Here is a 17,400-nt window from a genome sequence, read left to right as displayed (position 1 = left end):
TACATTTTGATTATGTCCCTCGGGTCTCGATTATCCATCGGGCTTAATTTATCCGGGCTGTTTGTCTCCCGACCAAGCCTGTTAATCGAGGTCCTCTACTGTATTTTCTTGTGACCCCATAAACATCCACGGTCTACTAATCACCACGACAAAATCCCGCAATGTTCATTTCATCATATAAATTGTTTCGTTCTCGCGGATTTCGAATTACGGCTGATTCGCTCAGTCAACATGCCAAGTTGGGAAAAAACGGTGAAAACTCTCGTTTGCAAACTGGCGCAGCCCGCGATATGTCAGCAATAATCCCCCGCGTTGCGGAGGATGACTCGCGAAACTCTGATAAACCTCCCTGTTGCATGGTCCAGCACCAGAGACGCGCGCGTGAGAATTATCGATCGTTATCGAGCGCCGCCCGAGGCAGCATCCGAAGATCGCGTAGCGCGCTTCCCGTTGCGCTCTTTCACGGGGATAATTGACGCGACTTCTATTATTCTTATTGTCGCAGCTCCCCGCGGATTTTATTCTCTCCTAGGACAGCGGCCGGCACAATGGCCGCGAAGCCTGATCGGCCGAGCTTACTCACCCGGGACAATCATCCTCTTTTTGCAGAAGCCGAATGCTGCGTTGGCGAAGCTGCCGGAGAGGCATGCTGGGAACCTTGTTACTGCGTTCTCCTCCAAGACGAGCAGACCCTCACGGCTTACAGGAGCGAGGACATGGCTGTGAGTACCTCCTCTCACGATTTTTATTCCTACCCTCTTCTCAAACGCGAAAAATTTCGCTCCAACCAATTTCTATGAACCCACCGCTGTGCTGGTACTCTGAAAACTTCGATATAAAACCCGCAATTTTATCTCCTTCCGGATTTTTTTTGAAAATCGACTTTGCAACCAAAAATTCGGGAATAATTCACTGTCGTGTGTGCTACCAGGTAGAATGTTCGTGAATTTTTTCGTAACTTTTTGTTAAGCGGAACAGAAGAAATAATTCAATAAACCGTGCGATTCATTAAACCAGACCACATTTAAAATCAACAATTTTATGCTTCCGGATTTTTTATAAAATCGATTTAGCAAACCAAAAATTCGGAAATAATTCACTGTCGTGTGTACTACCAGGTAGAACATTCATGAATTTTTTCGTAATTTTTTGTTAAGCGGAACAGAAGAAATAGTTCAATAAACCGTGGGATTCATTAAACCAGACCACATTTAAAATCGACAATTTTACGTTTCCGAATTGATTAAAATATCGACTTCGCAACTAAAAATTCGGAAATAATTCACTGTCGTGAGTGCTACCAGGTAGAACGTTCATGAATATTTTTCGTAATTTTTTGTTGAGCAGAACAACAGAAACAGAGCATAATTCATTAAACCGTGCTGACCCCTATAACTACCCTTATGGTAGGTTTACTTTGGGAGCCCTATCGAATATGACCAAAAATCAATTTCGAATATGTTTATAAGATTGACACATTATTAATGTTAAATTAGCAACAAATATGTTGAAAGAAAATTTATTTGATCCCGAAATTAATTTCCAGATAGCGTTGTAACGCGATGCCGGTTATACGAATTTTAATGGAAATACCGGTGGGCTCTCCGAGGCGTTTGCACTTGTTAGGTATCGACGTTTCTACGCGTTCAGAGAAATCCTACGTTTTATCGCATTTACACGCGCACAATGCTCGCGCATAGGCGAACGGGGTCCGGAGTTGTTTGATCGTACGGTTGGAATGGCAAAGGGGCGCCTAGCCTCTAATTCGATTAGAAAGTTTATACCCCTTCGGCTGCTGTTTGTATAACCGAACGCTTTCAAGACTTTGGACTTCTGACCGAAACTGCGGCTGCTGTAAATATCTGTCGAGATTATGGTTAGAGCATGTCTGCGGGTGCCGGTCGTCCACGATTGATGTTCCGTCGGCAACGGGAGACGTGAAAAACTATGGGGGCAGAACCGCGACTCTGAACTTGAGACATGGGGGTTGAAAATGAACATGCTATTCGGTGGAGATGCGTTTTCCTCTCGTAATTTATCACTTTTTTTCACACATTCGTCTCTGCAACCATGCTGCAGTTCCAGATTTTTTCGCAATAATTTTTCTTAAAACTTCTAACAACTATTCTACTCGGACGGTTCTAAAATACCATTGGAATATATGAATTATATTTTATCAAGTGAATTATCGTCGTTAAAAATTCTTGATTCTTCTTAATGTTTCCGCATTGTTTAAAAAATCGATTTTGCAACCAAAAATTCTGAAATATTTCACTGTCGTGTGTGCTATCTGCTAGAATGTCGATGCATTTTTTCGTAATTTTTTGTTAAGCGGAACAGGAGAAATAATTTATTAAACCAGACCACATTTAAAATCGGCAATTTATGTCTCCGGATTTTTAAAAAATCGATTCTGTTATCAAAAATTCTGAAATAATTCACTGTCGTGTGTGCTATCTGCTAGAATGTCGATGCATTTTTTCGTAATTTTTTGTTAAGCGGTACAGGAGAAATAATTCATTAAACCAGATCACATTTAAAATCGACAATTTATGTCTCCGGATTTTTAAAAAATCGATTCTGTTATCAAAAATTCTGAAATAATTCACTGTAGTGTGTGCTATCTGCTAGAATGTCAATGCATTTTTTCGTAATTTTTTGTTAAGCGAAACAGGAGAAATAATTTATTAAACCAGACCACATTTAAAATCGGCAATTTATGTCTCCGGATTTTTAAAAAATCGATTCTGTTATCAAAAATTCTGAAATAATTCACTGTCGTGTGTGCTATCTGCTAGAATGTCGATGCATTTTTTCGTAATTTTTTGTTAAGCGGAACAGGAGAAATAATTTATTAAACCAGACCACATTTAAAATCGACAATTTATGTCTCCGGATTTTTAAAAAATCGATTCTGTTATCAAAAATTCTGAAATAATTCACTGTCGTGTGTGCTATCTGCTAGAATGTCGATGCATTTTTTCGTAATTTTTTGTTAAGCGAAACAGGAGAAATAATTCATTAAACCAGATCACATTTAAAATCGGCAATTTTATGTTTCCGGATTTTTTAAAAATCGATTCTGCTATCAAAAATTCTGAAATAATTCACTGTCGTGTGTGCTATCTGCTAGAATGTCAATACATTTTTTCGTAATTTTTTGTTAAGCGAAACAGGAGAAATAATTTATTAAACCAGACCACATTTAAAATCGACAATTTATGTCTCCGGATTTTTAAAAAATCGATTCTGTTATCAAAAATTCTGAAATAATTCACTGTAGTGTGTGCTATCTGCTAAAATGTCAATGCATTTTTTCGTAATTTTTTGTTAAGCGGTACAGGAGAAATAATTCATTAAACCAGATCACATTTAAAATCCACAATTTTATGTTTCCGGATTTTTAAAAAATCGATTCCGCAACCAGAAATTCCGAAATTCACTGTCATTTGTGCTATTACGTAGAATGTGCTAATGATGTTGATTACGATCCGCTAAAATCAGCTGGCGAAGCGTGCGGTATAAAAGTGCGAAGAGTTTAATCAAATTCTAGGTACTACGGGGTCCCGGTATCGCAAGAAAGAATGCCAAAGATTCCAGTGAACCGAGCATCGATTTTCTACTTGTGTTCACGCGCTCGAGCGCACTGCTTGACATTGAACGTTTACCTTACAGCGGCGGGTGCAGACCGCGAACCATTGCACTCTGCGGAATGTAGCACGGTTCGCAGCGGATCGGAACGAAAGAAACTCAATCGAAGTTTCACCGTGAACTTTTGCCAGAAGGTGTGTGCTGCCTATCGCGGACGCACTCTCTGGGACTTCCCTTCGAAAAGCTTACTTAACTAATAACTTTCCGGCAGAGTTACCAGGGTGACTTCCATTCTACACCGTTCCACCCCTCACTCTCGTTTTTCCTTTATCTTTCTCTGTATACACTGCCGCCAGTTCCGTGAGCTACGAGGCGGTTAGGCAATAAAAGTCCATGGGTATATCTTATGGTCGATATTACCCATGAGGACAAAGTTCTTGCATAGTGAACCCAGCGCAGCCGCGTCGGGCAATTTTTTCAATTCTGAAACACTCGTTCAAATATGCATGAAACGTTCACGCAGCTGGAAGCTATGGTGCTCGATCTACGGAGTTACTGTCAGCTCGAATGTTTTTTTTTTGTAGTGTCGCAGAATTTTATGTCCGCGCAGAGAGAAATTATTCGTTATATTTTGTCGCTTCGGGGAATATTCTAACGATTTTTATGCGGCTCGCTCGCATCAATATGGAAAGCATCGAAATTCAGGCTCGAATTGAAAAGGCAAAACATATTTCATCTCATTTCCCGGTTGGGTAAACAGCTTTTTTAACGGTGCCCGATGGAAACGCCTGCATAAAAGTGCTTTTAAATGTACGCCAAACAGCAGGGCATTTGTTGCTGTATTTTATTATTTCACGCCTTTAATATGCTATTTTTCATCGCTACTTGTGTTACTACTCTAGGATTATTTCTTATTTACTGTGTAAAATTCTACTTTACCCTGTTCTGTCGGCAGGTTTGCTGGTCAAACTAAAATTTCCTGCTTTCATGTGTTAATTTCAAGGGATATGCACGGATTTAACCGTTTCGCGAACAGAAATTTGCAAGAAGGTTCCCGGTTTGAAAGTTGTAATACGACTCTGGTCGAATTGAGAACGCTTAATTCGCGCAATTTATAGCCTCCGGTGAATGGAAAAATCCTGTAATCCCTGAAACGTAATGCTGGAGTTTAAAAGACTTTTACTTCGGCATTGATATTCCGCGAGTCTTACGGGATACCCGTCCGTTGACACGTTTAATTCGCTGGCTTCCATTGCTATTTTACTCGCGAAACCATGGCCCTCTTGGTTCGTGCATAGTTGCCCGTGAAACGAACGAACGTAGAAAGCTCGAGGAAGGCGAAGATTTCTTGTTCCGGATCCATTTCGGTCGTTCGTAAGATCCCCTAAGTATACCCGGCCGGCGCGGCGTCGTTGTCCCCCCGACTTGGACTTCTTTTTCCTCAGTCCTCGCGAGCGTACCGACGCGCGACGCTCAGAATTCTACTTATTACATTGCTTCGAGGCAAATCCTCGTCCGAGATTGGCTAATTTTAAGGCTTTTCGTGTATGCAATTATCCTCGGGTGAAAGGGTTACTGTACACCATCTTTGCTTCATTTACCGATCTCGCGATGAAAGGGATTCGACGGTTTTTTTCATTCGTGTTCGCGAACGTCTGCCATAGTAGCTATTTAACTTTGAAATTCCTTTAGAAACGCGAGATGATTGTGTAGGTAATGAACGGTAGTTATATTCTATTTCTCTGTTTGTGGAAATACTGTTTAACCTCAGTTTTCGAATCGGAGGTATTTTAATTGAACGTAACCAACAATTTCAATATATTATTCGGCAAAGAACATAAATCTATTGTGTGTTGATGACGGAATTGATTTGGATTGTTAAGTGTTGACGAGTTTCTGTTGGAAATGGTGCTAGATGAATAAAACTGGTAACTTATGCTAATAATGTGACTAAAAGGATAAATATTGAATACTGACTATAATGGCATAACTGTAATGACTAAATACGCAATCAGAATTTCATTATGACCAATGATTAAAAATGGTTAGAAGTTAAAGTAAGATATTATAATAACAAAAAAATATCCTATTGGTTTATAAACATATAAAATACAGATCATGACACGTTTGGTCACTGCAAATTCCGATATACATAGTTTAAGTATACATATTGATGTATGTTAATCGCACAATAGTGTGACTGGTGACTAAAGATTGATGACTGATCATTTAAACTAACTAATGATTAATCATATCTAATATGCACTAACTAACGAATGCTTAGAGTTATGTCATGTAGTGATGACTAACTAATAAAAAAAGTTTTAACTAACTTTTTTAAAGGTTTGACTAACAATCAATCAGACTATTAGTCATGTTTAATTATTAGTTGATTTCTGCCCAACTCTGGTTCAGACAGAAGCGTACAAAAATGGGACTTGTTGCCCTCTCTCTGCCAGTACCGGATTAGTCACGTGACTGGGCTGACGCGGTAGCGTGGGGGAACAGCGTCGTAGAGGGGGAAGGTATAGTGGGGAGACATGTTTTGATCTGGTCGCCTGAGCTACAAAATTAGATGCAGCGTTAATCAACACATCAAGGTAACATCTGTGACACTATACAACGTCCCCGAAGGGTTAATTATGTCTTCCTGTTGTTCAGTAAACAAAGTCGAAGGAAGACGTTACCCATCAACATCCTGTAGCGCAGTGTTATGGTTTGGTTCCTCGCGACGACGTCGACCTGGCGGATGCGAGTGAACGCGCGAGCATTACATTGACCCAGAAGCAGTTTATTTCGTGTTTCCGGGCTTGGTGTCGCGGAGTCCGATTCAGGAGCTCGCGGAAACGCAGTCCATATTTCTGGAAGTACTTCATGTTTCCTCGATCCAAGTTTCTGGTAGCTACACGACTCCGTACCGCCGCCGTGTAAGTGGTAGCCATTACGCGTTTAAAGGCCGGCTACATAATCCCGTCGAATCTGGCTGCGGCAACCCACCCGCGTCTCGCCACTCGTGTTTCGCATGAGAGGACTCTCCTTGAATTTATTCGTACGCCCCTGTATGCATAATAACCATCCCTGCCCCCGCCCCTGGGCTCGAGTGCTTTTTCTACCCGTGCGTCGGTGAAAGAGAAATTTTCCTCATTATGGTATCAATGACGGATCTCGAAGCCGGAGACGAATCGGCTGTCTGAAATCTCTCTCTCTCTCTTCCTCTCTCTCTCTTACACCTTGTTCTTCGTTCCCCAATTTCTCGAATGAAACGGCTGTTTCTTTGGTAAACGGAACCGTCTCATAATGGGACTTTAAGGACCGTATCTTCGGGAACGATCGACTGTGATCGAGGGACGGTGATAAATGGCCCCACCGAACAAAGGGATTCTCCCGCGGCTGAGTGGAAATTATGTAATCACTTGACTCGATTGCCTGCGATTGTAGAGTGAAATGATGTCCCCGGGGACGTAATTATTTTTCATTTGTTTCGGAATGAAAGAGGATCCGAGATCGTTTTCCACGTTTCGCGGCTACAACGCGAAACAGTCATAATTAAATTGTAGATCTTCGTACATAATCAATTTTTCACGAAGCTGATGCTACTATTGCAGCTATTTCTCTGGTTGCAAAGAAAAACTTGAGTTTATGCATTAATTGTGCTTTATATTAAGTTGGCAATTAAATTCGCGACCTTTTGTTTCGTAATTCTTTTATTGTATCATTATAATTTCAGTCAGTGACCATTCCTTTTGAGCTGTATGTTATTGGAACGCTCTGAAGTTTGTGATTAATTTGATGTAAAATACTCGTGCTTAAAAAATATATATTAGGTCGGAAAGAAAATTCTGACGGTTTTTGTTATATTCATTTCATAATAAAAACCGCAAGAACTTTCTTTCCAACCTAATATAAATGACTTTGTTTGAGAAAATGTGGAGGTCGCGAACTTAGTTGCCAACCTAATAGTATAGGATTTACGTATTTACCAGAAAAAAGTCATGAAAACGAATTCGAAAGGCTCAAAAAAATACTGCAATTTAACCGATGTCCTGTGTCAATCAATACCTCGGAAGTAAAAGTATGCGACATACAGCATTCTCTTCCTGACAACCACAGATTTCTGCTGACTCATCACTGAAACTGTACATTTTTCCACAAAATTGAAGAACCCACTCATTGTTCCAGTGGAAATTGAATATTTATTGGTCACTGTCATCGCAGACTTTCTCTCAGTTTAAGTGGGTTTGTCGAGTCACTTGAAATAATTAGGCGATCATTGGCGAGGACAATATGCTGACCGAAACTATTCTAAGACCAGAAAGCACTGCATAAAGCACGAGGATAAGTTGGCTTCTACGGCGCCAGGAGAACACAGCCATAATTCAAGAAAGGGTAAATCGCGTGGGGTATAAGCGTAACTTCTAATTCCGTCTCTAATAACTTTCCTCGTGACTGTCTTAGTTTCTTCTTTCGAGCAGCTTGGCGATGCTGATTACTAGACTGCGAATCTTTATGCAAAATAAAAAATGTTTGCATTGTTTGCATTATATTTATTTATTTTCTTCTTCACAGAGACGTAGAGCCTAAGCATTTTAATTATCCTATCTAGCTGAAATTAATACATTGATGTCCTTAAATATTTTTAACATGCCCGCTGCTTTAAATTGTACGTGCACATTTTTGTTATAAATGCATAAAATCCGCAGTCTCTTTATATTACATTTATACGTATATTTGGTTCTTCACAGAGACGTAGAGCATAAGCATTTTAATTATTCTATCTAGCTGAAATTAATACATTGATGTCCTTAAAAATTTTTAACATGCCCGCTGCTTTAAATTGTACGTGCACATTTTTGTTATTAATGCATAAAATCCGCAGTCTATTTATATTACATTTATATATTTGGTTCTTCACAGAGACGTAGAGAGCATAAGCATTTTAATTATCCTGTCTAGCTGAAATTAATACATTGATGTCCTTAAATATTTTTAACATGTCCGCTGCTTTAAATTGTACGTGCACATTTTTGTTATAAATGCATAAAATCCGCAGTCTATTTATTATATATGTATTATATTTATATGTATATTCGCTTCTTCACAGACGTAGAGCACAAGCATTTTTAGAATGGGTGTAAGGTGATGCAATTTGAATTCTCATCGAAGTATGCTTTCAATTGTTATGCTTTCTAATTCCTATTACATACAGTGCAGGTACAATTAGACTGTGACTCGTTTATACCAGCTACGAATTTTTAATGAAATTATGTAACGAAAAATTGAAACCGAACTCGCCTACAGTTTCCAATGCAGTTTCCATCCTATTGTACCGAAGTAGTTCACGAAACGAAAGGAAACTTCATGTAATTTGAGATACGAGGGTGGAGATTTGCATGAACTTCCGCTGTCCGGTAAGAACAATGACACGATTAATTAACTTTTTAATGAAGGTTCGCGAACCTCCGTACACGATAACCTCCATTCGAGACAACTTCTTCGGAATTGTTGAATGCAAATTTTCCAGCGCGCAAACGAAACCACGCCGAATGAACGGCCGACGAGTAGTGGAAGCTAATTCGTTCCACTTGCATACGAAAAAGATATCACTATGTCAACAGTCTCAGCAGCCTGAATAAATTTGAATAATTTAAAAGTACAATTAGTTTCTCTGTACAGCGACGTCCGCTTCGAGCATCGCTTCGCTTGTTTCGCTTCTATTAATTTCGTTGCATTTTCCGTCTCTAATCGAACTGCTATTCGCACAAAAATGTGCATTTATAGTAGCACGTGTTTTTTCATACTACTCCACGGTCCTCAATTTTATCTACTATCGAATGCAAATTTTTTGATGACGATTACAATCGTCATTAGAAAATAAAGCAGGTAACAGGTTAACAGGTTGAAGGAATTATACAGAAAAATGATTAAGACTTGTGTCTCCACTCTTTTCGAGTCGAATTTTTCTCCGGCTTGAAACCACCATAGATCTGAAGATCTTCCTCTTAACAACGACACCTTGAAAATTGATCTACGATTTTTTAAAATCTTTTTATTGAGCTTCGAATGAGCTGCCTTTAGATGCCCGAACTTGCTCCTCATTTTTAATGAATAAAACAGTGAAAAAAAATCGTACATCGATTTTTAAGGAGTCGATTTAAAGAGGAGGCTTCAATCTTCAAATCAGTGCTGGTTTCATTTACGAGAAAATTTTTTTGCAGTTTTTGGAGACGTTTGAAGTCGCCAGATTAAGACTTGTGTCCACACTCTACGTTCCCCTTCTACGACGCTACTCCCCACGCTTCCTCACAATGTCACGTGACTAATCCGGTACTGGCAGAGAGGGGGTAACGTTACCCAACGATATGATAGTTGCAAAAGGTTACCCATATTTTTTGGTTTCTAAAAAATACTTTCTAAAAGGCGAGGAATAGCGATCGAGACGATACGGCAGACAAACATTAGGTTCCAGGGACGTTTGTATGAAATGCTCGGGCCCCAGCATTGTCACCGTTATCGATTGTCCTCGTTGGTCGTTTTCCCTTGATTTTTCGAATGTCTCGCAGGTTTCTAGTAATTCGACGCCCCTCCTCGCTGCCATCCACGCAATGGTTGAGCCCGTGTTATTACTAAATCAAGACCGCCGGCAGCCCTCTCTTTCACCCCGTCCCGACCTACGTCCTTTTCTCCTTCCGTGTAATCACATTCGAGGGGTCTAGGAACACGAGACCCTTCGTTACTCGACGCTGAACCGCCCCGAAGGAATAGGGTTAACGGCCGTCGCGCTTTTTCTTCTTCCTTTCAAACGATTCCTCACCCGTTCGTTCCGGATGGGATTTACTCGGCAAGTAGAAAACACCCGTGTACGATCAGCCTTACGGTTATGTCACGGAACATGGTCATTCCTTTTTTACTCGCTGAACCATCCCTCACCCAGATAAACGTGTTATCTCGCAATCACGCCTTCAAACTTACGAGCATCTCGTTTTCTTCACTTTTTCTTCATAATCGAGCTGCTATATTTTTGTTGTCTTTCTTTTTTTGAACGTGACGTTGAGTGACCTTGAGTAATTGTAGCCACCGAATTCTTAATGGAAGGGACTATCAAACTACCATCTTAGGTGTTTAATAAGGGGTGGTCCTGTTTAAAAAATTAAAGATGACCTTGAGAATCCTTAAAAAAAATGGAAACCAATTTTCTTTCTTTCACGTGGTTACTGAATTTCTAATGAAAGGGACTATCATCGTAGGTGTTTAGAAAGGGGTGGTCCCGTTTAAAAAATTAAAGATGACCTCGAGAATCCTAAAAAAAATCGAAAACAAATTTTCTTTCTTTCACGTGACCTCGAGTCACCTTGGGCAATTATGGTTACTGAATTCCTAATGAAACGGACTATCATCGTAGGTGTTTAGAAAGGGGTGGTCCCGTTTAAAAAATTAAAGATGACCTTGAGAATCCTAAAAAAGAAAAATGAAAACCAATTTTCTTTCTTTCACGTGATCTTGAATCACCTTGGGCAATTATGGTTACTGAATTCCTAATGAAAGGGACTATCATCGTAGTTGTTTAACAAGGGGTAGTCCTGTTTAAAAATTTAAAGGTGACCTTAACGATTCTAAAAAAAGAAATAAAAACAATTTTTTTGGCAGCATGTGAGCCTCACTGGTGAACCATTCACCTTCGTAAAGTATAATTAAAAGTTTGAATACCGATGAGAAACTGTTACAAGTACATTTTTAGTTACGACGATAATGTGCTTGTTAAGGAAGTTTCATCGATCAATTGTTGACGCCCCTCAAAGTTTCAAGACCCTGCCAATCGCATACTCACAAGTGATCCTTCCCACTAACTTCGCTCGTTTCAAATTTAATGGCAGTCGTTACAGCGTTATCCGAGTGCTGATAAAGTGCATGAATATTTTGAAAGCATCGGTACTTTCATTATCTCGATCAATGTTATTAAACGTTCCCTTTGAGACAGTCTGTGACAGTAATAAGCGGATCCGAGGGAATATTCTGTCCCCGGGCGAAAGGGAACATTGTAACCGTCTGTTAAAAAGCAGATGAATAATTCTTCACATGATATGACTAATTAAAGCTGTTAAAACATTTTATGCAAGGAGAGATAGCTCGAATACTCATACTATTTCAGAGAATATTATGGTCACGTACACCAAAAAACCATTAGCTCTTAGATGGCTCTGCACAACTTCATTTTGTGACTCAGGATATCGGCAACTTCATCCGATTTCGTAATTTCCGGCTGCCAAGTTCAGTTGGCGGTTGTTTCTGTTGGGTCTAAGAGGAGATTGACTCCAGAAAGTCTCCGGTAGCGTTAGAAAAATTGACAAAAATGATCGTTGAACGATCATAGACGTCGTTGTCTATATGTATACCTCACAAAAACATCCCACAAATTGGTGTAACTTGAAATCTATAAATATGCCACCTGTTAAACAATACATTTAATGAAATATTGGGTCGTTCGGAAAGTAATTTCGTTTCTCGTGTAGAGATGTCCTGCCTTGTTGTGCTTTCTAACCATTCAAGCATTTTTTTGTCGTGGCATCAATTATGCAAAATAGATGTACGCATTTCCATCACGTTTTGCTTTTTTATTACCACAAGGATAAGAGCCCAGTGCACGACAGAAAAAGTTGTGTGCTGTTTAAGCAGTGGATTACCATTTTTTTTTCGCTTTCTCCAACGTTTTTTACGCTGTGTAAATTTTAAAAAGTCGTAAAGCTCAATTTTTTGCTAATAAAAAATAGAAATTCTACGAGCATGGGATCTTTAAGTTGCCTGAAAGATCGCAGAACATCATAGAACAAAATGTCATGAAACTTCTTCTAAATGGTAAAAAATTGGTTTTCATTTTCCCTTGAGAAAATGAAATGACTTTCCGAACGACCTAATAATACATATGTATTTCTAACGTTTTCATTGTTCGGTTGCGATGAACATTGCTTGATGTACGAGGACGTAGAGGAGTGTCCAACAAAGTCACAAAATGTTATCTGTTACTGTAGAGAGCGGTTCGTTAATAATATTTAATCTTGAAGCCCGGTAGTGAAAGGAAGATAGAGTTTTAACGTGAGATTATTACGAGGTGGACAGACAAAGAGAATGTACCGATTACTTGAAGACAGGTCCGTTTATTTTGACGGTGCGAACTATACTGCCCGAGTAAGGACAATACAGACAGAACGAGAATATACAAAAGATAGATCGACATATACATTTAAATTAGAGCGAGCACAGGGGACGAGAAAACAAAACAAGTATAGCGCGAAATACAAATTACATAAAGATACGCGTTCGCGTTAACAGTTACCATTGCAAGGAAGCTGCCAGAGTTTCTTTCTTATCACAGCTCCGTGTATATGGATATAGAAAAAAAAATGGAAAAACTGGATGTGGATCGAATTTCGGTGCGCAAACCGATTAAGTATTTTCCACGGTAATCGTCGTGGCCTTTGAAGTCGCATTGTTGGCGAGAGTTTATTCACACGGTCCTGTCGAGTGGTCTCTACGCGCGGCGCGTGAAAGCGAAGGCACCGGGAGAAGAGTTAATACCTTTAATACTCGGAGGGGCTGAAATCCTCGGCGGATTACTTTCGCCAGCAAACTTGCGACCGTAAATTATTACGACTTATTCCCGCCAGAATCGAACTTGCCCCGGGGCACTTCGACACGCACCACGGAATTTGATCCACCCCAACGATAAATTATGCACAGGGTGCCACGGAGCAGAGGCGCGCACCCTGCGCTTTCATCCCCCGGATAACGGCTCCCCCGATGCACTCGAGGACATCTCCTTTTTCTCGACCAATCGTTGTTCTCCCACAGCCACCCTCGAACCGTCCACTTTTTTAGTCGACGCAGCTTGCCCGGAATATTCAGGGGCTACTCGTCTTTTGCACGCCACTCGATATTCACGACTGCCCCCACTCCCTGTTTGCCTTCGAATAGACAAGCAACCCTATTTTCCGCTGGTCTACGATTTCACACTGCTTTACTGCGCAAGGGGCCTGTCACCATAAACTTCACCCGAGGAAACCAGAAATTTTTAACTTCTTTTTATATAATCCTGTAGATTTTGGTGAGAAAATGCCGAAAATACAAATTCTAATCTTAGGAATCCAGTGGTTCGGAAGTTACGTGTGTTTAAAGTTCAACGATTTCCACCGTGACACTAAAACCAACCTCCTCATTCAACGCTGAATGTCGCCGAACTTTAAACACGCATAACTTCTGAACCAGTGGGATTCCTAAGATCGAAACTTGGATTTTCGGTATTTCCTCGTAAAAATCTACAGGATTACTCAAATAATCTCAGAGATACATAATAGAATACATTGATATTGGCAGCGAAATTCTAGGCAATCTGTGGAACGTGATATTTCTCGCGGCTAGAGGCAAGCCGTGCCACATCTCGCAGCAAAGTATCGAAACGTGCGATCTTCCATCGCGACGAACCATAACATATTGTTCTTCGTGGTTCTGAATGCAAACATCTTTGCGAGACGACAATCGAAACATTCTATTTCTCGTGGCCAGACATGGACACTTTTAAATTTACATAAAATACAAAATCACATATTCGTCAGACATAACGGCCGGCGATTAATTGAAACACAATTAACCAGCATTATTCGTCAGAAAGAAAAACAGAAAATTCTTGTCCATGGTCCAAGTGTATAAATATCGGGGCAAAATTCCAAAGTGCGACTCTAAAGCGTAGCCGCAGCAATTAAAATACGACTTCAGCGAGATCCGTCGAGTCTTTAAATTACCGGCAACAAAAGGAGAGTCTCGTTCAAAGGGCGGAGGAAGCCCTGAACGATAGTAGGACGCGTGCAGTGTATGGTAGCAGTGTCGCACGTGCAGAGCAATATTTTTCCTCGCGCTGGAGCCGACAATCCACGTGCTCCTTTCCGGCTCGGGATTCTTTGGATTCGACGCGTTCATACTCGTCACGTACAAGACAAACGGCACGCGAGTAAAAAATGCAACCTTCTCCATGGAATTCTCCCCGGGGGTTGAACGAATGGGACTCTGTATTAAATTGTATCCCTCCTCCTTTTTATCGTTCTCGCTCACCCACGCTATTTTTTCGCATCCCTCCACTTCCTCGTTTCGCCGAGCGTCTCCCTCGCCGGACGTGAGAGGAATAGGGTAGGTGCGATTAAATCTATCTATCCCCTCTCTCTCTCTTCTCTCTCTTTCCTGTTCGCAGCTATCTTTCTCTCTCTCTCTCTCTGTCTTTGCTCCCCGAGTCCCTTTGATTCATCTGCGAGTCTCGACATCTGCGTGGAGATGCGAGTTCTCTGTCGCCTCATCTCCAACGGCGTGACTTTCCTTTGCCGTCTGGCCAAGGAGGTATCGCTGGATCTTTGACGGGCAATTTAATGGAGGTTTTAAAAAGATTGGCCAACGGCCCCGATCTCACCGCCACGATCTACCGAACCAGCGACCTCTCGCGTACCGAGCGACGCTTTCTAAGTAATTCGATCTATTTCGGTGTTGGTTTTGTGCGACGCGGTAAGCTGCGCGCGGGCTTAACGCGTCGGTTTCCGGAAGGGTTGCTTACAGGAAACGACGAGTCTGCGGTTTTAAAAATATAGCGTGGGACGGCGGCTGCAGACGCGACGACCGATTTCAGGATTCATCCCGAGTCTGGGTCGCGGCTTTGTTGGGTATAACAAACGATAAAAGTTTCAACGCTTTCGGGAACGATGGCCACTCTCCTGGAAACGCTCCGTTTGCTTCAATTTTCCGGCTGTGGATTGTTAGTTGCTTGCTGGAGATAGTGATGCTCAGCATCTCTCTAAACCCTGTTGGAACAACGCGAAATACTAAGTCATTGATGCTTCTTCTATTCCGTTCTGACAACGTCCTTTGCGTCCGTTGTGTATGGATAATCCTTCACTTAGATTTACAAAAGGCACCTTTTAAATTGCAGACGCTGATAAAAAATTTAAAAATCGTGACATCTTCATCATCTGTTCTCTTCGCAATTTTCAAAAAATGTTATTTACAAAAAACTACCTTGCTCCAATGTTTCAAAAGTTATTCGTTTTTATCACTAAAAATTGCTGTACCATTATTCACAATATTGTTTATTGGTATTTAATAAATTACTACACGTTTAATTATTGTATGAGGTACTACATCAATCTCATATCTATGAAATAAAAAAATCATATACAAGGTGTCTCAGCTGAAGGAGGCCACCTAAATGTCTCCTTTATCTTTAGTGGCACAAAAAAAATATTTATGGCATAAATGGTATCGAAGGAGGAATATCATAGAAGAACAATTTTTTTGTCCGGTTATTTTATCATAGTTTTTTCAAGGTCATCGTTATTTTTTATCGGGAAAACTTTTTTTTTTATTCAATCTTGTTGATGACTTAAGCATATTCAAATGTATTTTTTCAGCCGCTATAAGATGGAATAAAAAAAAAGAAGTTTTCCCGATAAAAAAAATAACAATGACACAAGAAATTGTTCTTCTATGATATTCCTCCTTCAATACCATTTAAATTTTTTTCGTGCCATTAAGAATAAAGGAGATATTTAGGTGGCCTCCTTCAGCTGAGACACCCTGTACAATGGAATTATTGTAGGTCGGAAGAAATGTTTAATTTTCAAGTGAAAATGGCTCCGACAGCAAAGGGTTAATGAAAATGCTAAATGGAATGTTACATTGGAAACGATAGGAAGAACTCCACTCGAAAAATGTATTCAAAAAATTAATAAAAGAAGCTGTACGCGGTCCTAAGCAACATCAATTTTACAGTTGCGAAAAGGGGTCCGCCAGCGGGGTTAAACCATGCATTCTCCCGAAACAAGATGTCTCAGATCCGGCCAGACGATCGACGGATCCCGATTCGGCTAGTCGTCTATCTTGGCTGTGGAGGTCCGGAGTGGCTGTTCATCCGCCTCCCTGTCGACCCTTATCCCTTTCCAGCCTCGTCGATATCTCCCTTTTTCGGGAGGCGTAGACGAGCTTACAACGCTCGGACTTCTCGAGCGCATTTCCTAGCGCGCGCACGTGATCGTACTCGCACAAAGCTCTTCTTCTTGTTCTATCCGCACCTCCGGCCTTGGTCTTCCCTTGGCGGGTCGAGGTGCCAGAGATAGGATCCTTCCACCTTGTCATGAAAGAAATCCTGTGAGGATTCGGGGGGAGAAGGCTCTCCAGCCTGTCACGGATAAATCGGCTCTGCCTTTTCGCGAACCTTTCAACCCCTTTTACCACTCGACTCTCTCTCTTGAAAAAACTCCCCCGGAAGGAGGGCTACTTCTGCGGATTTCAGAATTCTGTTGGACTTACTTCCGTCTTGACGGTGTCAATGTTTGTGGACCGTGAGCAACGCGTCCGGCCACCCATTTCCCTTTGGGAAATTACTGGCACATGTTTAATTAATTTTATTTTCATTAGTTTGAAATTTGATTTACGGAGGACTGAAGTGGATATTTTATAAAAAGAATTATTAGTCATATTTTGATGACTTCAAGAAATAAGTTTTGTTGAATATCATCAAGCTCAAATATACAAAATTCTCAATTCAATATAAATCATACATTAAATCCAAGCGACTTCAACGTAATTCCACTAACATTCGCAATTCCAAATCCGTTGTAAAATTCTTTTGAATTGTAAGTACATTTTCTCTCAATTGGAAAAACCACCTTCTACCTTCGAATTTCTTCTTCGCGATCTACAAACCTTGTGTCTGGTTTTCTTTAACGATGCTTTCGTCTAGACCTAACCAACCCCTTCCAAAAGGGATGTTAGGTGGTTCGC

At 40.6% G+C, this 17,400-nt stretch overlaps 1 protein-coding gene across 1 annotated transcript in view; it reads left to right on the top strand.

Annotated features, from left to right (window-relative positions):
• Positions 1-17,400, top strand: part of LOC143209981 (uncharacterized) — a 154,505-nt gene that overhangs the window by 60,629 nt on the left and 76,476 nt on the right. The window contains exon 3 of the mRNA XM_076426369.1: positions 610-722. Coding sequence (XP_076282484.1) covers positions 610-722 — 113 coding nt within the window. The remainder of the gene's footprint in view (positions 1-609; positions 723-17,400) is intronic.

The sequence above is a fragment of the Lasioglossum baleicum genome, chromosome 1 (genome assembly GCF_051020765.1).
Source record: "Lasioglossum baleicum chromosome 1, iyLasBale1, whole genome shotgun sequence".
NCBI lineage: Eukaryota > Metazoa > Arthropoda > Insecta > Hymenoptera > Halictidae > Lasioglossum > Lasioglossum baleicum.
The sequence above is the reverse complement of the archived record's forward strand: the minus strand, read 5'-3'. Positions and strand labels throughout refer to the sequence as shown.